The sequence below is a fragment of the Larimichthys crocea genome, chromosome II (genome assembly GCF_000972845.2).
Source record: "Larimichthys crocea isolate SSNF chromosome II, L_crocea_2.0, whole genome shotgun sequence".
Classification (NCBI taxonomy): Eukaryota; Metazoa; Chordata; class Actinopteri; family Sciaenidae; genus Larimichthys; species Larimichthys crocea.
In genome coordinates this window covers 14,213,793-14,233,754 of record NC_040012.1, presented here as the reverse complement: position 1 = coordinate 14,233,754, position 19,962 = coordinate 14,213,793, and the positions used below count along the sequence as shown (strand labels likewise).

The following is a 19,962-nucleotide window of genomic DNA, read 5'->3' as shown; positions in this document are numbered from 1 at the left end:
TGAGAAAGTATTAGTCCCTGTAATTAAACTTTGGTTTGTTTGCAAATTTGCATGCACATATTTGCACGATGATGTTTTGTGACACTGCTGTGTCAAAGTACACAATCTACAAATAGCCTTTTACTGGCAGGAGGAACCTGTGACAAGTGTGTGTGTGTGTGTTCTTCCACAGTATAACAAACAACATTTTTCATTGTTTAAGAGCTGGGATCCACTCAACTGAATTTGACAAACCACTCACCATGTCCCGTGATTCAGACCCTTACATCTTTACCACCGACACCCTTCCCTCTGACCACCGTTTCCTCCCTCCACTGGCCAACGGGCTCCTGGGATGGAGGGTGTACAACAGTATCATGCACATGGGTGGCGTGTACAACGGCGAGGGTGGACGATGTCACCGAGCAGACGTCCCCTGTCCACTGGCCGTGAAGGTTGAGACAGAGGAACCAGCCCAGCACACCTACGGCCTGGACACCCACACAGGTAGGGTCTGCAGTGTTTGGCTGTCCTGTTCATGTTGTGAGCATTTCTCATGATGCCTTGTCGTCTCATTTCAGGTGTTTTTACGCACACCGCGAGCTCGGCGAGCGTGACCTTCTCACAGTCTTTGTATTCACACCGATATTACCCCAACCTGATGGTGATGGAGGTCATGTTGGTGCGTCAGGTGACTTCAGAGGAGCCAATCACCGTTAAGCTGGTCAGTTCATTCAAGCCTCAGAGCAAAGACATTGTTTTTGAGTCTGGTCCTGATTACAAAGGAGGAAGGTGAGGTTAAGAAAAAACACATTTTGTCTCTGAGGAATCATGATATCTTACAGTTTGTCTCTGCTGCAGTCATATCAAAGGAAAGACAAACAGTGCTGAGTTCCCAGGAGGTTCCTGTCCCATGGTGCACCTTATCTGGACCCCCATACCCTCCACTCTGACACTAACTCCGGAACAAAGCCAGAGCCGCTGGGGCTTCATCCTGATCGCTGCCAACAGTTTGGACACTGCTGAGTCCGCTTTTGATGAAGGCCTGAATCTGATGACGTCTGGTGACCTGCGTCCGTCCCACGAGAAGGCCTGGAAAGAACTGTGGCTGCAGAGCAAGGTGGAGACGACCGGGTCAGAGAGCCTCTGCAAGGCTCTGATCGGCTGCATGTTCTACCTCCTCAGCGCCTTCCCCTCCATACACGACACCTCTAGCTCTTTTGGTGGAGTCAGTCCAGGCGGGCTGTCTAATGGTGGGGACGGTCAGGACTACTGGGGCCACGTTTTCTGGGACCAGGTATGGTTAGATAATTTATTTGCATGTTGTTTTGTGTTGGATTGTATCATACAATGACCCTACCTTCCTGTGATAGGACATTTGGATGTATCCCGGCATAGCCCTTTTCTACCCCAGGCTAGCCCGATCTGTGCTGGAGTACAGGGTGGGGACGATAGATGGAGCAAAAGACAACGCCCAAAAGCAGGGCTACAAGGTATGATGGTCAGCAGGATGTAGGTGCACAACTACACAGTGAGCTAAACACACTTAGTTATAGTGGTGAAAGATCTGAAAAAAAGATGTGATACAATAAACACGTTGACTGTAATTAAACAGTTAACTAGAATGTTGTTTTAGCAGCACATTATTATTATTATTATTATCATCATCATCATCATCATCATCATCATCACGGTGGGGCTGGAGCCTCTTACCGTGGACACGGAGCTCAGCTTTAGTTCATGTTAAATAAACACTCATTACATACTGAGCATAACAACAATAACAGACTGCATTACAATTAGCATCATTATTGTCTTCAACTCTCATTTATTTGTTTATCGAATAACAAAAAGGAGGTTTTGTTTATGATAAAGTTCAAATAAAGACGTAAAGAAGTATTCATGTTTCTATTCTAATATTTATTTGTGAAAACGAAGAGCTGAGATTCAACAAAAATCAAAATTAAAACACATCATGTCACCATCACAAGTGAAAACATTTCATTATTGTGCATGCTGCACATGATGTTGTATTCATTTTAATAGTATATAGAAAACATATTAAAATACAAATTGTGTCTAAAATATGTGCGTTATAAGATGAAACTAAAAAAAGAAGTTCAAAAACATATTTATCATGTAATACAAACTTTATTAAGATTATAATAAACTCCAAACTGGATTAAACAACAATCATCAACAATCATCAGAGATTCAGATTTCAGATTTCACCTCAAAAACTCTTTTATAAAAATAAGCAAACGTTTCAAAAGGACAGAAAAAGAACGTCGAGAGTTTATTAGACTTAATCAGAGACCGGGCAGTATGTTTACAGAGCGAGTGTGTTTGTAATCATGACAATGTGGGGACTGTCACAGCTGGTCCCCACAAAAACAAAAACTTATTTTCAGGGGTTCAAACTTTGTTGTAAGAGTTTCAGGACGAGGTCAAAGTTATGGTGAGCCTTCAGGAAATGAATGTAAACGTCCTTACAGGTGTACAGATAGAACAACACGCGTGTGTTTAGACGTAAGCTCGGGCTGAATCCGGATCTGACTTGGCTGTAGCTGTGTAGACCTTCTGCGGCGGGTTTCCATAGTAACCACTGCAAAACAAGAGGGCTGATGTCAGACTCAAACTGAGCGATGAAGTGAGGAAGCAAACAGCAGGTGAGGTGAGCAGCACGTACCCTTTCTTGCCTCCAGGTGACGCTCTCTTACAGGCGGTGCAGAGTAAAGCTCCACCCAGAATACTCAGAGAGGCTCCACCCCAGCCCAGGTAGAGGCCGGTGCCCAGCTCGAACCTGAGTGACAAAGAAACTAACGTCAAACAACCTGAGCACGAGGTGTAAAACTCTGAATCCTCCTGATACTGATTTATCTCAATGCAACCACAGCTTTCATTTTAAATTCTAACTGCAGAAAGAGGAAGAAGAAGAAGTGTTTCATTTTTAATATTCATCAAAAACCTGCCTGAGAAAAGAAGTTCCTTATTTTGATATAGTCTGTATAGTCTTCTTTATTTTAATGTAATGCTGTCGTGTTGTGTGTTTGAGTCAACTCACTTCACACCACCGAGGAACGGATTGTTGAAGTCCTCCACTACCATGAAGGCATACCAGGAAACTGCTATCATGCAGCACAGACCTGCGACACACAAAGCACAACATTAACACCAATGAAAGCGTTTCATCATTTCCAATGTCTGTCTGCAGCTGTCATGACACTCAAGACTGATTATCTTATCATACAAACAAGACATATACATACATATACTTGGATAACTTGCAGTTGGTCAAACACAAGATGGTTAATAAGTTATTTATAGCTACATGTACTAGAAACTCACCAGAGAGGGCGCTCAGGATTCCTCCGACCACTGCGAGCTTGGCCTTGGATTCGTTGGTGGAAGATCCAATCTTGATGCACTTGAGTCCGAGCAGAGCCACGATCATGGAGCCGAGGCCGAGCAGCAGGGAGATGATCATCAGAGCGCGACACGCCTGCACGTGAGCTGCACAGAGAGGGAAAAAGACGTCATACACATCATCATATGTTATGATTATAACATCAATGGTCATCTGCAGGAACCAAAGAGATGATATTAAGAAACATGATGGCTGATGGGAAATGTGGTGTTGCCTGAATACTGATTATCAAATCTGCAAATCTAAAAACTGATGAATTAATGACACATCCGTGAAAACTGAACCGGGCCGTCGCGGTGGATGACTTTGCAAAGTGTGAAAATTACAGAGAAGTGTTTAATTCCTGTTCCTGATTTGTCCACTAGACTAATAAAGCAGTAAAATACTTTATTTATTGTTCAGTTCCAAATTAGGTGAATAAATCTTTTATGCCTTAATGACTGAAGGTGAAGTGGAAAAAATGTCCGTTTGTTCATTTTGGACATTTTCAAAAAGTATTTTGAAAAAAAAGAAAGAGTGCAAAAAGTTTTACTGGTTTGTTCAACTTGAAATCAAACTGGGCTGCATGTGGCCCATGAATCAAAATGAGTTTTATCTAAAACCAACTCTTTGGACGTGAAAATGACGGCAAGGTCAACCAGAAGGGGATTCCAAGAGTTGGTTTCACTTCAGTATCAATTTAAATCAAATTGATCACATGTTTAAACAGTAATCCATCTCATTGCTCATGTATTCTGACACATCTGACCTTTGAAAAATTCATTTCTTTATATTTAAAAGAGGAAAAGAAAAGAGAGGAACTCGACGTATGTTTCACAGTAACTAGCTGCACTTCTCTAGTCATTTATTGACAAGATGACCTCTCGTGATCATAAAATCCTGCCACTCCTCTATTTTATGAGCCTCAGAGAGTTTCAGGAGAGTCGAACAGTAAGTCGTCACAAAGCAGGTGAATCATACAGTAATCATACATTAATAAATAAGTTTTGCTTTAATAACTTGAAACACTTCAGTCGTTCAATCTCAACAAACTCATTCAAAAGTTTCCAAATCTGTCGGGTTGAGTTTTGAAATAGTCTGAAATAAGACATTTGTGATTTTTCAGTTTGGTATGATGATGCAGTCATCAAATATCTAATAAATATATAATACATATAAGTTTTGAAATCTCCCTCAGTGGAACATTTAATGAAGAACTGGAATATTTATTTGACACGGCCAAATAGTTCATCAGGGACGCTGCTCGAACATTTTTATGAACAAAATGCCACAAGAAAACTAAAAACAGCTTCTGACGTGACGACGTAACGTCCACACAAAGTGAAACTTTCCCTCCATTTTACCGTCAGTGGACGATGAAGCTCAAAATGGCGGCCAAAAGATCATCTTCTGCAGTTTGAAACATCGTGTGGAAAGAAATCATCAAAGTCACATCTTAACCTCACCAATAATGAGGCAACACTTAACGGCGATCGAGTCGCGTTGTCTTTGTAACACTTGATTTCTTTGTTTTTTTGGGCGGGAAACTTCTGGCCGTAAAATCCACCAACCTTTGGACGAGTAACTCTGAAATGTGCCACATGGTACGTTGGTCCGTTTTCTGTGATATGATACGCTTCCAAAACTAATTTACACAAGACTTAAGACTGATCAACGGACGAGGTTAAAAACTGAAGAGTTTGTTAACCTGGCAGATTGTTGATGTCCTTCAGTTTTATGACTTCACGCATACGAGGAACTTAAAGTTGACCTCAATACGCCTCAACTCAGCTCACTTAATCTGTCGTAAATGTTCTTTGTTTTATAAAAAATGTGAAGAAAACCTTCCAAAAGTTTTTGATTTGCCTCCGTTCAATGAAACCTTCGTCAGAAGTCTTTCAGTTGAACAGTTTATCTCACCCCATGGCTCATTATCTCTTATGTCATGCTTCTCACAGATCCTTACAACAACGAGTTATATCAAAGATCTGGGAAGTACAACCAGAATCCCTGAGTATCAGTAACAGCTTCCTAAACCTTCTATATCATAAAACATAAAGTTTTGAAAGTGTCAGCGTTCTCTTCTTACCAGGGAGCGCAAGCAGCGATTCAAAGTCTCTACATTCGGCGATGCCGGCGCTGTTTTCGGCACAGGCGTGCCACAAGTTTTCAAACTGCCTCTGGGAGATGATGACGCTGCCGGACACGGTGGAAATCTTCCAGTAGTCGTTGACCAGCGAGGCTCCGGTGACCAGCCAGCTGATTATGCACATGATGAACCCGGTCGCTTCCACAGCCGTCGACATGATGGCAACGTTTCCAGAAAACTCTTAGAGGTGAAAGAAGAAATCCAAACTGCCAACAGCCTTCGAGGTAAACTGGGTAACGAGAGCAGGCCCTGGTCTTTCTCACTGAAGCCTCAAGTGGATGAAGTCAGTTGGGTTGCTGGTTGGTTGGAGGCTCTGGTCTCTCTCCTTCAGTTATTTCTCGTTGATCTGACGTCTGTTGCTATAACAGGAGGACTTTACACTGCACAGGGTCATAAACTGCTGGAAGCCGCTCCCTGTAGTTCCCCACCGCCTCCTGCTCAGTATTGATGATGATGATGATGATGATGACAGTGAGTCTTCAGCCACACCTCAAATAACCTCAAAAACCATCCACAGGCCTTATGTAGGCTGAGTAATGGAAAATTATGCAGCTTCTGATCTACATGTGACCTTTTGAACTTCTTCAGGTCAATGCGTTGTTAAGTCTAACTCAGCCACGTTTCTTTATCATGGAGGAGGTGTGACGGTCTCTGTGAGGAAGGCTCCTGTCGTCAAACTCTTGCAGACTCTGGAGACAATTTACAGAAGTGTGATTCCTTGACTGGTCACATTGTTTTAGTCAAGACCACCGGAATCAAGACAAAGTCATGACCAAGACCAGACAGCATAACGCCTACTCAGCTAATAACCACGCCGTGCCTCGCGGCCTCTCAGTACGTATTAACTGCTGCGTGTTCTCTCTCTTGGACTCTTTGTCGGTCAGTCAAATTTAACGTCTCCTCTCAGATCGCAAAGACAGACGACGGCTGACAGCCTTTAACAGTTACAAACGTTTCAAATTAGAAATCAGTCAAGTTTCATGTGAAACGGGAAGTTTGACCTCCAGTCACAGCGATGATGTTAACAAATAATTCAGGTCATGCACAGACGCCTGAGACCTGCTCGGAGGGTCCACGGGCCTTTCAGATATAAAATACTACGTGCACTACGGCTGTGGTTGGTTAGTTATTATTAAAGGTGCTCTGATCAGGATTTTTGGGGTCGATCACTGATCACAGGGTCTATCTGAGGCCTACGTCAGCAGTAAGGGGGAATAGTGTCCGGACAAATGAGACATTACTAGGCGAGTAAAGAGAAACACCAGACAAAACCAGGAACTTCAAAAAGTGAAGTGATCTTTATTAATCAGGTACTTCTTTTTAAACTTGACTTGCCTTCATTTTATGGGAGTAATTGCACTTTACTTGAGTACAGACATTTCGTACCTGCTGCTGTTGCTGTGGTGTTATTGTGTGCATGGCCTCTAGGGCGGCGTCTGTGTTTTTGTGCCTAACCAAACCATAAAACTGATTTATAACTTCTCTGTGTGGACATGTGATGTATTTTGGTTTCTCTGGGTGAACTTGGTTGTTTTTAGAGTGTCGCGGAGTACTCGGAGTACTCGGAGTACTCGGAGTACAAGTAAATAATAAGTGACAAGAATGAATGTGAATGTGTAGTTTGTGGGAGGAGAAACACAAAGACAAAGAAGAATATTAGAGTATATAAAAGTGTGATAACTAATATAAAAGATGTATACCAAGGAGTAAAACTTCTTTTATTCTGGTATCTTTAGAATTTGTTCACAGATTTCGTTCTGTTACAGCTGATTGTATTTATAACTACACTCGACTGTGCATGTCTCATTACATAATTACTTGTTATGCACAGAGATGAATGAGCGCTGAATAGATTCCAGTTGATCTGATTAAAGCTAAAATAGAAATCAGCTTTGAAACTGAGATCAACTTTTTAATGTAAGTTTATTTTTCTAATAATCTCTTTTCTTCTTCGCCATCACATGTTTCCAACGAAGCGGACCAACACGGTTTGATGAACTCTGAGGTCCGACAGCAGGAAGTCAAAAGACAATAAACATGTTCATGTCCATATAAGGAGCTCCAGCTTCTGTCAACTGATGACATCATCATTTAGAAGATCAGTAGAATATATTCAGATTTTTAGTTTCTTTAATTTGCATAAACATTTTAAATGTTTAAATATGCGAAATCAAAATAAAGAACAGGATAAAAAACAACACAAACGTCTGAATATGGGATGATGGTCGTGTGTCTGATGGTTTCAGGATGAAACCCGATGTTAGCAGGTCGTGGGGTTCTGCGGTTTATGGCTTTATGGTTAGTGACAGTTAATGTTTGATCGTCATGAGTCCAAAGTCTGAGTCCTCACACTGCGTCTGTCCTCTCTGTGAAGACTGAAACCGTCTTGATCAGGCACCACATAGACAGACATGTCGATTATACAAAACATCCCTTCAGAAATGTCTAATGAATCTATAGAGCACACGCCTTAGAGGAGAGATGAGTTTTACGGCACTAAGTCACACAGCAGCAACTATTTCAGTGATTCTGGTGAAACTGGATCATATTTTATGGAGGAAATGTTTTCTGGTTTTCCCTCTGATGTCCTCCGGCTGCTCCGCCTCAACTCTCTGTGATTTACAGAGTTTATGATGGACAGTGAAGTAAACTGCTGACAGCTGTAGCTGCTGTTAGCTCATGTTAGCTCAGTCTGTTAGCTGCTGTTAGCTCAGGTTAGCTCAGTTTGTTAGCCAGTGTCAGTGACGTGGAGCGGCTCAGCAGCTTCTATGGACATGATGGCAGAGGAGAAGAGAGTGAAGAGGACGCTGACGGAGGAAGGTAAGAAGAGAGCGACGGGCAAAAATAAATAAATAAACATTTGCATTAATTAAAATATTCAAACTGCCATTTTGTTTAAAAGTTTTAAAATGTGTGTCTTCAGTTTTTGTGTTTGCAATAAAAATTATATTAATTATTGAACCATGTTCCAGCATCTCGGAGAGCTTTAACCCACTGTGAGTCTGCTCTGAGGTTTATATAGGTCATAAATGTTTTCTTCTTAAACTATTCTGGCCTCAGGGCTCATCAGGTGTGTTGTCAGTTTAACCTGTAAATCACCCATGAGCTGATGCCCCGAGGGAACTCGCAACAAGTCAGACCGGCTCTGCAACCCAGAATCCAGCTGCAGCGGCTCCAGCTTTCCTCTGCAGATCCAGACCAGCTCGCAGTGACGCTCATATGCCTTCTGCTCTTCAGACGTCCAACAGCTCCTTCTCCTTCATCAGACTCAGGACGATGTGGATCTGAAGCTGGAAGATGTCATCGTATCAGAAGATCCAAGGCTTCCTTCCACTCCTTGCATGAGCTGACAGATGGAGTACCCAAGTTTTTTTTGAGTACTCTGGATTTTAGGTGAAATGACCTTTTCGCTCCGGAGATGAACTCTCTGGTCATGAGACTGAGACACACTGCGCATCTGCTGCTCGTAGGGATGATGACAAACTGTGAGTTCACTTCAAGGACTTTAACTGCAGTCAACAGATTTATCAAGTGTTCTGCTGAAATGTTATATATATATATATAATATATATATATATATATATATATATATAAATATATATATAGATATATATAATGATTGTTTGTTTGTTCACTTTAAGTGTCTTCAGTTTCAGAGTAAGGTAAGTAAAGATCTGTGCAGCTGTAGCTGCTGCATGTGGTTCCTCATGAACACATGAGCTCATGTGCAGCAGATGTTGGAGTGCGCCAGCTCCCAGCAGAGTTTCCATGGAGTCCGTTGGCATGAGACACGTCCTGAAGTGGTGCCCCCTGCAGGCGTCCTGCGACGCTGCAGTCCTGTACTCTGTTCAGTTCCAGGGGTGAGTCATACACACACACACACACACACACACACACATCATCTTTCTGTGGATTAATCCGCCGTTGAAAATAGTCCCCAACAAACAAACCACTTCATTCTGTTTGTATGTCGAGCAGCTGATTCAGGAATCCCTGAAACTAAATGTTTTCAGCACCAACCACTGAGCTTGTAGCTGAGACAGAAACAGACTAACATGTTGTTTGTTTTTTAACTATGCATGCAAATTAGAACTGCAGATTATCGTCATTATCGACGGTTTGCTGTCATAAAACTCTGGACAAACATGAGCACATGAAGCACGGCACAAACATGCAGCAGACTCCGGCTGAACTTGAAGTTTTTCTGTTTCCGCTCCGTTGTTTTCTTTTTGTGAATCTGAACTGAGTGTAGTCGGATTGCTTCTCCTGTCAGTGCTGTGACGTCTGATCTGTTTCCAGCCCTTTGACGATGTTGTTGTTATGAATAAATGAATGTACTATGATCGCAGGATTAAATATGTGAAACATGCAGCTCCTACCTGCAGGACAAAGAAATGAATGGCACACTTGTTCTAATAATAAGCTGTTGATTCGCTCTCTGGAACATTCAGCGTTCCGTCGCTGATTCATTAACAAAAGTTCCTGCTGAATCACTGGAACTTTTGAAATACCTGAACTGACAAACTTTCCAGTCAGCTGCAGGCTACTGCGTCTGTTAGCACGCTGAGCTGAGACAAAGCTGAACATGGTAAACAGCAAAGCTGCTAACGAACCTGCTGATGAACCTGCTAACGAACCTGCTAACGAACCTGCTAACGAACCTGTTGAACATCAGCATGTGTGTCGGTGTGTGTAGATATCTCATCACTGTGCCTGATGCGGCCTCACAGAGCTGCAGGCGTCTGTCTGTTTTAAAGTGGATACATAAGTACACTCTCTACAATGCTGTGTACTCTGTGTACTCTGTGTACTCTGTGTACTTCGGTTCAGCAGCCGTTGGAAACTTTCCGGAAACATTTCACCATTTCTTCTGTAGCGTTAGTGCCACAAATAAAAAACACGACTTGCTTGTTGTGCACTGAGGTTTTCACAGGAACCATCTCCACCCTGCCCATGATCCCTCTCCTTCAGGCGACAGTGTGAACACACTGATGAATGTGGACACACTGTCACTGTCATGAAGCTGCACGGTGCTCAGAATATTCTTCTTGAAAAGACTAGAACGTAAACAAAGTTCTGCAGGTTCGAACTAAAAACTCTGTGGAACGTGGATTTGTCCTGGTTCGTGCAGTAGCTGATGAATGTCGCCTAACAGGCTCCACCAGACTTCTTTACACTGAAATGCATTTTAAACGTCGGTAAACTCAAAAACACTCTGATGTGAGTGTGTGTGTGTGTGTGTGCAGGTATGCAAGGTGTTCAGCTAATTTAATGAATTAAATGGAATTAGTTTTAGTTTGCACAGCATCTGTGCTGAGACGAGCATGAAATCAGACCTCTCTCTCTCTCTCCTTGCTCCTCAGGGAGTTCGAGCTGTCGGTCCTGAACGGCAGCTGGGTCGACGCTCCTGAGTGTCAGCGACTCCTCACGCTCACTGTGACCTGACCTTTGACGTGGCTCCGACTCCGACTACAACCTGCGCGTCAGAGCGCAGTGCGAGTCTCAGAGGTCGGCCTGGACCGAACTCAGCGCACCGTTCAACCGCAGAGACAGTAAGACACTGACAGACAGACAGGCAGGCAGGCGACAGACAGACACCACACAGACAGACAGACAGACAGAAGGCAGGCAGACAGACACACACACACCACAGCAGAGACAGACAGACAGACAGACAGGCAACAGACAGACAGACAGACAGACGACAGAGAGAGAGACAGGCAGGCACAAAGCAGGGAGACAGCAGAGCAGGCAGGGCAGGCAGGCCAGCAGACAGACAGACAGACAGACAGGCAGGCAGACAGACAGACAGACAGACAGACAGACAGACAGCAGGCAGGCAGACAGACAGCAGACAGAGAGACAGACAGACAATAACTCAGGCCTTCATCACACTGACATGCATTAGAGATCACATCTCATTACAGCCTCTGTGTGTTTGAATGAGTGACTGAGTGTGAATCTTGTGCCGGCAGCGGTCTGATGGCGCCCGAGATGGCGGTGACGGCGGTGGGCGACACCCTTCACGTGACGTTCGACGAGCTTCCTCTCACTGCTGTCGTCATGGTGACGGTGTGGAAGACAGGCGAAGATCTGCAGGTGCCCTTTGTTCCTTTCCTCTGGTGTTTTAGTTTTCATCCTGTTCATTGTCGTGGTTATTCAGAAAGCCGTCAGCTGTTTGCAACAAACTAATCAAACAAGAACAAGAACCTGCAGCACGCAAACCCAAGAACATTGTGAACCGGAGGCTCCGATTCCTCAGGCCAGAAGCTTCTGGCTCTGCATCAGCTCTCTATCAGAGAAAAGTTCCAACATGTTGTGTTTCCTCCCTCTCAGGCCGCCGTGTACCCGATGCCAGCTGAGCAGAAGCTGTTCCACCTGGACGCCCTGCAGGAGGGAGCGGTGTACTGCGTCACGGCTCAGACCGTCATGGGCTCCAACCTGCACAGCAGCAGCACTGACACCCAGTGTGTGCCCATCACAGGTACAGGTGGCCTGCAGCCACAGACGTGCTCATCGTTCCATGTTCTTCACGTCTTCTGATCCAGCTTGTTCGGAATTTCTCTAGGTCAGACGCTGCGTGGAAGAAGCCGACCACGTGACTCTGTGATGTGATCTTCGTGGCAGCTCTGTTTCTGTGTTCTGGTCCTTCATTCACTGCCGTCCAGACGCCTGTCAAACGTATTTCCACAAAGAGCCGCTGCCCCACTCGCTGGTCAGTCTCTGCCTTGATGAATAAATGTCAAAATAACAGATCACCATGAGTAAGAAAGTTACGTTAGCTCACTGCCCTGGTCCAACCCGTGCAGCCTAATAACCCTTTAAACTTTTTAACTGAGTTTGACCCAACACTTACGAACATCAAATGTCACTCAAACTCTTTAAAATGTGAGATGATTTTCATTTGTCATGTTAATAAAGAAGAAATCCGTCCGTGTTGCAGAAACCTGATTGGGACTTTTCCACCCCGATGAGCCCTGAGAGGCGGCGAGGCTTTGTGAGGCGATCCACGTGGTGCCGAGCGCCGACTGACCTTCATGTTCTGAGATGCTGCTGTTGAGTTCAGGGTTTGATTTGACCTGCTTTGATAAACCTCTGCTGATCCCTGGTTTAATGAACGTCAGCTGATCTTTAGGAGGCTCGTTAGAAACGTCTGTTCTCAGTCAGGTGACAAAGCTGCAGAGGACAAACGAGTGATGACCTCAGCTTCTCCTCACACTGTGAATCTTCTGACCCGGAGAAGTACGTAACGCACACACCACCAACTAACACATACTGCAGCCAGCCACCAGGGGCGATCCACTTGAATGAAGAACAAAGACATGTTCATCCTTTTTTTATACATTGCAGGTAACTTGAGTTTTGGAGTTTTTATAAATGTTAGTTTTCAAATGAACATCTGTTTACATTATTTATTAAAAATGTTTTTTTCTGCGACATTTGACACGAGTCTTTGTGTTTTTTTTCACGGCGCTGACGTGCTTCCATGTTTTGTAAAATTTCGTAAAATGTTGTGAATGTTGTAAATGTGTTATATCAGTGCGTGTGTTTGTGTGTTTATGAGAGTGAAGTGAACGTCATTCTTTGTACCAATATTTAGTGTCATTAAATTCAACATGTTCAAATACCAAAAATGTTTCCCTGGAAATGCTGAACTCATCACAGACTCTGCTCAGAGATGAAGAGGTTCAACATCAAATCATCTCTGACAGAAACAGTATGCATCGTTATATTGAGTTTACAAGTAGTTTGACGATTGATGCCAAATTCAAAACTAAAATCTAAAATTAGAAAAAGAATTAGTTGACCCTCAAAGCATCAGTTTATTTGTTTACTTTTGTTTAATGGGGGATTCTCTTGATGTTGTTTTTTCAGCTTCATAATTTGGTCTCGTCATCAGAGCCGATGTTGTGCTGCCACCCTGTGGAGATGGATTGAAAACACCAGTGCTCGTGATTACACCTCCACTGTTTGAATAAACGAGGTGGATACGATCAAACATTTTTACAGTGTAGTGACAAAACACTAAGATAACCAGAGGGTAAAAAACACACAGTAAGCATGCAGATGAACCTTTGTGTTGAAGTTAACACATGAACTGAATCTGCATTTAAATGAAACCTGTTAAATACTAAGAGGAAATGAAACCTGTGCTGAAATCTTTACAAATAGAAAACTATATAAAAGTAAAAAAAAAAAAAAAAGAAATAGAGCTTCAAATAGTGATAAATACTATATACAGTTAATGATATACAGATATTATTATTATTTCAAAGCACTAAGACACACGGACACACGAGGACAAACCACAGGCAGCAAAGAAAAACTCACATTTTTATTTATTTATTATATCAACATTTTTCCATATTCAGCTCAAAGCCACTTTATTCAACTCAGCACAATAAATAAAATGCAGCACACGTCAACTTATTGTTTACTCAAACAATGTAAACTGGGTCAATCTCATAATAACAGTCATAGTTATTATGATGAATATTATAACATCAAATATATAAACGGCCCTCAGGCTCACGGTCACAACATTCAGGGAGTCTTAATACGTAGCAGTCCTGCTCATTGTTGTGAGTCAGAAACTAACTGGTCTTAATCTGGGTTAATAGAAGCTCACTGTCTTGGTTTTTGTTGGTCTCAGTCTTGGTCTCTCCTTCTATCTTCTCTAACTCGTCTCGGCATTAACGTGTCCATCTCGGTGTTGTCTTGGTTGTCCCTGGTGTCTGCTGGTCTTGTTCTAGTCTCGGTCTCTTGGTATCGTCTCCATGGTTGTCGTCGTCTCTGGCCTTGCTCTCTTTCTCTGGCCTTGATTGCAACACTGGAAGCCGATGACTTCCCCCTCTCTCTAGTCATGTACTCGGCCTTGTCTCTCGTGGTTTTCAGGGACCAGAATCGCGGCTTCCAGCCTAGCTTGGCCTCAGACTTCTCGGCCTCAATAAGCATGTCGATGTACTGGAGAGTCGAGCGATGTGGCGTCAGTGCTGCCTCTTTAGGTCTGTAGAAACACTAGCATAGCTGGCTGTCAGTGTCTGGACTTCCGCCTGCACATGTTTGTACTCAGAAATACGTTTTTTCAATCAGCGCCTGAAGACGTTTCCTCACAGGTCCTTTTTCATGCTCGCTCACTGTGCGGATGTTCTTCACCTCCTTACTGTCCCACCTGTACTTCGACTAAAATGTTCATCAAAGTAACATTTGCCTGGACACTGAGTACAGGTCCAGTTGGTCCTATTACACCAACACTGTATTTTATGTCCATCATTGGGTATTCTACAGGGACCGTGACAGGTGACATGGCACCGTCGACAGACGTTGAGGTATTTTCAGAACCAGAAACATCTTCTTGAACGGACTTTTTGACACTGGTTTCAACTCAAACTTCTCATTGTTGCTCATCTCTGCCTCGTGCTCTTTCAGTTTTTCTTTCGTCTGTTTTATCTCCCTGAGCTTCGCGATCCCGAGTTCAACCTGCTCTCCAAATTCTCAGCTAGACTGTCGAGGTGCTCTCTTTCCACGAGGCCTCTCTGCCATCGTCAAACTTTTGGTTTCCATGAGATTCAGAGCGTCGAAGAACGTCTCCATGCTTTTGTTCCCATGTCCCAAAACATCTGATCAAAGCCTCCATCTTCATCATCCTCACTCATGCTGCCTGCTGCAGATGTATTGTTGTCTGCAAACAAGGCATGAATTATTGAATTTGAAGTGAACTGGCAGTCCGTCTTCTGTTTTAGGACATGGGACACCTGCAAGGCATTGATGGCCTCTAGAACTGGTGGACGTTGACCGTCTGCAAACGTCACCATAACCCTGTTTTCTGCCACATCTTTACCAAAGAGGAGAGCACCGAGTCAAACACAGATTTATGTGTTGTGTGTGAGTCGTGCTAAAGCAGCCTGAGCTACAAAACACACAGCGTCTATTTCTCTGAGACCGTGCTGAGCACAGAAAAGATTACGCAGATGTTCTGTGATCTCCCTGTCTCTTTTAATGCCTCTGTATCTCCAAACCTGGTGTCAACAATGGTCAGTGAGTGATCTATTTTAAAACCATCCTGGTGGTTGATTTTGTACACAGTGACTGCAGAAGTCTGGCTGTGAGCCTGTGAGTTTGTCTGACGCTCGTGCAACTAACTTTAAACCGAATGAATCCTCCCATTCGACACCCAGAATGAAATTCATCATCCCGTTTAACAGAGTTGACTTTCCAGCACCAGCTGCACCGAGAACAACGATGGTTCGGTTACGTTTACTGGACTCTGCCCGTAAATGAAACGCCTGCACCCAGCGACATTGATCTCATCTTTTTTCAAGCAGACTTTATGAATGCAGGGAGGTCCTGTGCGCTCCAGCAGTTTGCTTGCATCGCAACTCGTTGATTCGATGGTAAAGCAGAATTCAAACCTGCCAGAAATCTGGATTGCATTGTTGTGGAGGAAGGTTATTATGTCACTCAGTATTAAAGTAATAATCAGCTGTTCACAGAAGAAAACACAGAGTCTTTGTGGTCTAAGTTCATCCGTCTGGCTGGTGACGGTTGCTTCTGTTGTCCTCCTGGTCGAATCTGCAAATATTCAAATAGAAAACACAGAACTCAACTAGTATTGAAGCCAGTGACAGTGTGCCACCTCGTGTTATCACTCCTCAAACATCCTGTTAGAGAGCCTCAGGTCATGTTGATGGCAGCCAGTGTGAAAATGAAAAGTTTGAATCAGACGGGATGATTTTGTGTGAAGCTGCTGAGGTGAGTTACTACAAACCTGTTGGCTTTAAACTCCAGAACTCCTGAAACAAAATCAGAACAAATTGTGTTTATGATACAGTAATTACACTTTAAAACCTCATCTGTCTGTATAATCGTTTGTTAGGATCATAAATATGAATAAATCATTAACCCATGTACTTTTACCCTCAAGTCATCTGTGAATACACGGAGGGGGTGGAAGTCTGCGTCCTTCATGTAAAAAACAAGAGCACAGGACTTTATTCATTTTTTCCTTTCATCAAATGTTCCCCCACGACTGATTAAAACAGAGTTAACAGCCATTCGCCATCGTCATCAGAGATCGACAGTAACCAGAGTGGACAACAAGTCATTTTTATTTCTCTCTTTGAGACCCTGAAAATTGAAACATAGCTGACCAGTCCTCCAAATATGTCTCGTTATAATCATACAGTCATGGGAAGTTTTACTTACTGGCTAGTCCAGCTGCTGCGGGAGGAGAAACTCTTAGCGTTACAGCAAAATGAAAGCATCTGGACCGTCGACAAACAAAGAGGAAACAGTTGAAAAATGTAAAATTATGCTCCAGTTCAATTATTATTATTAGGAATTATGACACAATAGATCTCTCGCTGAATTCACACGGTCGGATGAGAGAGGACGGATGTAAAGAAATATTCCAAAAAAATATTAAACTACAAAAACATACGTTTGCATGAAGTCGTGTGTGTTTCAGCTACTCACCGCTCAGTTTGTGATCAGGATGGGGACGAGTTCAGCTTCACTTTACTGTGGCAGCTGGTTTATAGTGCGCATACACACACACCACACACACACACAAACCAACACACACACACCACAAACACACACACACACACCACACACACACAAACTGATTTGGGGGGGAGGATCAGCAGCGGGCAGGGAGACAGAGAAGCAGATAAACTAACTCATTATAATCATGAGTCAACATGTTTCTGAACTTTGATCATAGATATCCAAAAAATATCGGTATAAACAGCGAGGATTAACAGCGGAAACCTGAAAGGGAAACAAAGAGCTCAGCAGTGATATCAGCGGTTCAAGGTGCTTTCCACGATGCAAGGGTTAAAGCCCGGAAGAAGAACACACAGAATCTGGAGCAAGGTCGGGGTCAGCAACATCACGCCGACAAACGGCAAGTGGGAAACCACTCACGTGACCCAGGCCAACAAGCAGAACGAGCAGAAACACCTGAACCCTTGGTTTACAGCGAGAGGAGTGAAAACAAACACATGGGGGAAAAAAAAAAACCAACACGTCATGACATCAACACGTACACTATAAGATGTCAAGTTAACACTAGGCCCAATGTATAATAACAGTTCAATAAACCAGTAGTAACTGTGAGTATCAACATCTAAAACCTTCTAAAGGATTTAGTGTGTTGAGAGACAGTACAGAGAATAAACTGACTGTCAAAGATGAAGCATGCATGTGTGTTCCAGTCTGTTATTATTTGACCTTCTCGTGAACCTTTTTAACGCCAACTGTCCAGTAGATGTGCAGAGAACATGCTGCTCTCTGACAACAGCTGGTTTAAACAGGAAGTACATAGAGGGAAGTTAGCAGTTGAGCTGATGGCTGTCCTGCTTTCATGATGTGTAATATCACTGTCTGATGAACCTTTGACTTTTTCCATGAGATTTCACCCAAAAGTCGAATATCCCGAACTTTCATGAGTGTGGTGTATATTAAACATATTTCTCATCTGTAACGTTTCTCTCTTTGACGTTTCCAACCAGGGCTCATTTTATTGTAAAAATGCTTAAGGACGTTTATGGGAGGCTGTCCATCTTTAAATTCAGACAAACGTCATTTTTTCATTCTGTGTGAACGGCACAGAACATTGATGAATGTGGAGCTCCTCTTTGAACCTCTGCTGTGGACAATCTACAGAAAACTTTATTTCATTGGGAACTTCTTTCTGCCAACGAAATAGATTTCTGTGTTATTATCGGTTTCTAATTAGTGCTGCATAACGAGTATCACAGGTCCTTTTATTGTGTCTTTCCAAACAACACAGGACTGCCACACACACCACACACACACCCACACACGACAAACACACACACAACTTGTTTTTTTACGGCCTGTACATCTGGTGGCCAGCAGTGGATACTCCTCGTATCGCTGGTCAGCTGGCAGCCGGGTGAACAGTCGATTCTGGCTGTGTGTTATCTTTAAATATTGTTTTGAACTTGCCAGGTATCTCATTACAGTGTGTTCCATTGGCGACACACTGACAATGACATGGATTTTAGAAAAATATTTAAAAGTGAAACCCCCCACCCCACACAGGCGCAGAAACCTCAAATCTCCAAAATCTTTAAACATTTTCTGCTTTCCACAAACATTTTGGACAATTCAAAGTTGACGCTTTTTTAAATGATAACTGAACGTCACTATCTATTATTTAAGAACAACAAACCAATCTGACCATAAAGTCACATGTGTTGGCAATTTCAAAAACACCGCCATAAAACTTAAAATGACTCTACGTGAGCTCCTTGGCCATAACAGTGTGAACCCTGGTCCAAACAGCCGGTGTTATTGTATCGTTAACACGTCAATCAGGAACAATGAAAAGACCAGGGGCCTGCATGTAGTACAAAGGCATGCGTTAAGACACAAATAAAAGGGGCGTGAACGTCCTTTTCCACGCTCACGTTTCAACATGTATACAACGTGAAACAATTCGTGTAGAAATGTGCGTGCCCACGCGCAATTTCAGCGGCTGTACGGTACGCACGTTTCTATACAGAATTGTTCCTTTGGCGACCACTTAGAGGTGGTGACGCCGGGAAAAATGTTAATATAATGTTAAAACGAGTAGTCCATCAGAATTGTGTGCCACACAGAACCACAACTTATGGAACAATTAACACACCCACGTGTTTGCAATAATATGGGTGGATATAAAAAGCCGTGCGCAATGTGAGTGAGAAACATGATTAGTAACAAAGGCAGCGCTTAGCGGTGGTTAGAGGGACCTTGCAACGGGAGACCCGCCGTGAGCGATTTAAGGAACGCAAGATTACTTGCAACAATGATAATTTGGCTCATCAGCCGATTCGGTTACCAAGGCCAGTGTTACTGTGAGTTAATGCAGAGCTGCGGCCGGCCCAAGGAGGAGCGCAACGGGGGCCGGCGGGGCCGGCTGCCGACTGCGGCTGGGGTTCCCGGCAACAGGGGCATTCCAGCGGGAGCTGGCCGATCGGAAGGAGGGTGCCAGTTAACCCTGAAGCCGAAGCCCATTGCCCAGCTCCTGTGTGGGACGGAATCATACGAATGTCTTCCTGGTAACAAAGTCAGATTCCCGTACAATGCGGTTGAACAGGCCAACATTAAGCACAGTTTGCAGGCGAGAGCCGGTTTACGTAATGTAATCGGAGCTATTTGACTGAACACACGCAAAATTGCATTAAAAGCGCCATCACAGGATCTTGATTCTTTTATTTTTTTATGTTAGTAGGAAACATTTGTCATTCATATGTTCAAATCCTACGTGGATGCGCGAATGCAGCTAACTAACATACGTGGCCAAGGTGGCCTGGTTTCACCACGCCTCATTCCATTGAATGATCGTAACATACAGTTTCGAGAAAGGCGTGCGAGGACTGGCACGGTGCGCGAATGTGGCTTCTATTCGTTAAAT

At 43.4% G+C, this 19,962-nt stretch overlaps 3 protein-coding genes across 3 annotated transcripts in view; 2 read left to right on the top strand and 1 right to left on the bottom strand.

Moving 5' to 3' along the window:
* The first annotated feature begins 18 nt into the window (after window positions 1-18).
* Window positions 19-1,478, top strand: LOC113748336 (protein-glucosylgalactosylhydroxylysine glucosidase-like). Its single transcript, XM_027291787.1, has 4 exons — window positions 19-486; window positions 561-771; window positions 841-1,276; window positions 1,353-1,478. Exons 1-4 carry the CDS (start codon window positions 243-245, stop codon window positions 1,476-1,478), a joined length of 1,017 nt encoding a protein of 338 aa, XP_027147588.1. The 5' UTR covers window positions 19-242.
* A 621-nt stretch (window positions 1,479-2,099) lies between these two features.
* On the bottom strand, window positions 2,100-5,902 carry cldn15la (claudin 15-like a). Its single transcript, XM_010753346.3, has 5 exons — window positions 5,475-5,902; window positions 3,328-3,492; window positions 3,044-3,125; window positions 2,669-2,782; window positions 2,100-2,584 (listed from the first exon to the last, which is right to left on the bottom strand). Exons 1-5 carry the CDS (start codon window positions 5,689-5,691, stop codon window positions 2,503-2,505), a joined length of 660 nt encoding a protein of 219 aa, XP_010751648.1. The 5' UTR covers window positions 5,692-5,902; the 3' UTR covers window positions 2,100-2,502.
* Window positions 5,903-8,640: 2,738 nt separating this feature from the next.
* crfb16 (cytokine receptor family member B16) overlaps window positions 8,641-19,962 on the top strand; it is a 15,363-nt gene continuing 4,041 nt past the window's right edge. Inside the window, exon 1 of the mRNA XM_010753347.3 lies at window positions 8,641-9,019. Within this exon, the coding sequence (XP_010751649.2) occupies window positions 8,953-9,019 (67 nt within the window). The 5' untranslated portion in view covers window positions 8,641-8,952. The remainder of the gene's footprint in view (window positions 9,020-19,962) is intronic.

Coding starts and splice junctions, on each gene's coding strand:
- LOC113748336 (XM_027291787.1), top strand. CDS start 243: ATGTCCCGTGATTCAGACCCTTACATCTTTACCACCGACACCCTTCCC. Junction 487..560: donor CGGCCTGGACACCCACACAG/GTAGGGTCTGCA, acceptor GTCTCATTTCAG/GTGTTTTTACGCACACCGCG. Junction 772..840: donor CCTGATTACAAAGGAGGAAG/GTGAGGTTAAGA, acceptor TCTCTGCTGCAG/TCATATCAAAGGAAAGACAA.
- cldn15la (XM_010753346.3), bottom strand. CDS start 5,691: ATGTCGACGGCTGTGGAAGCGACCGGGTTCATCATGTGCATAATCAGC. Junction 3,126..3,327: donor AATCCTGAGCGCCCTCTCTG/GTGAGTTTCTAG, acceptor TGTGTGTCGCAG/GTCTGTGCTGCATGATAGCA. Junction 2,585..2,668: donor TCACCTGGAGGCAAGAAAGG/GTACGTGCTGCT, acceptor CTTGTTTTGCAG/TGGTTACTATGGAAACCCGC.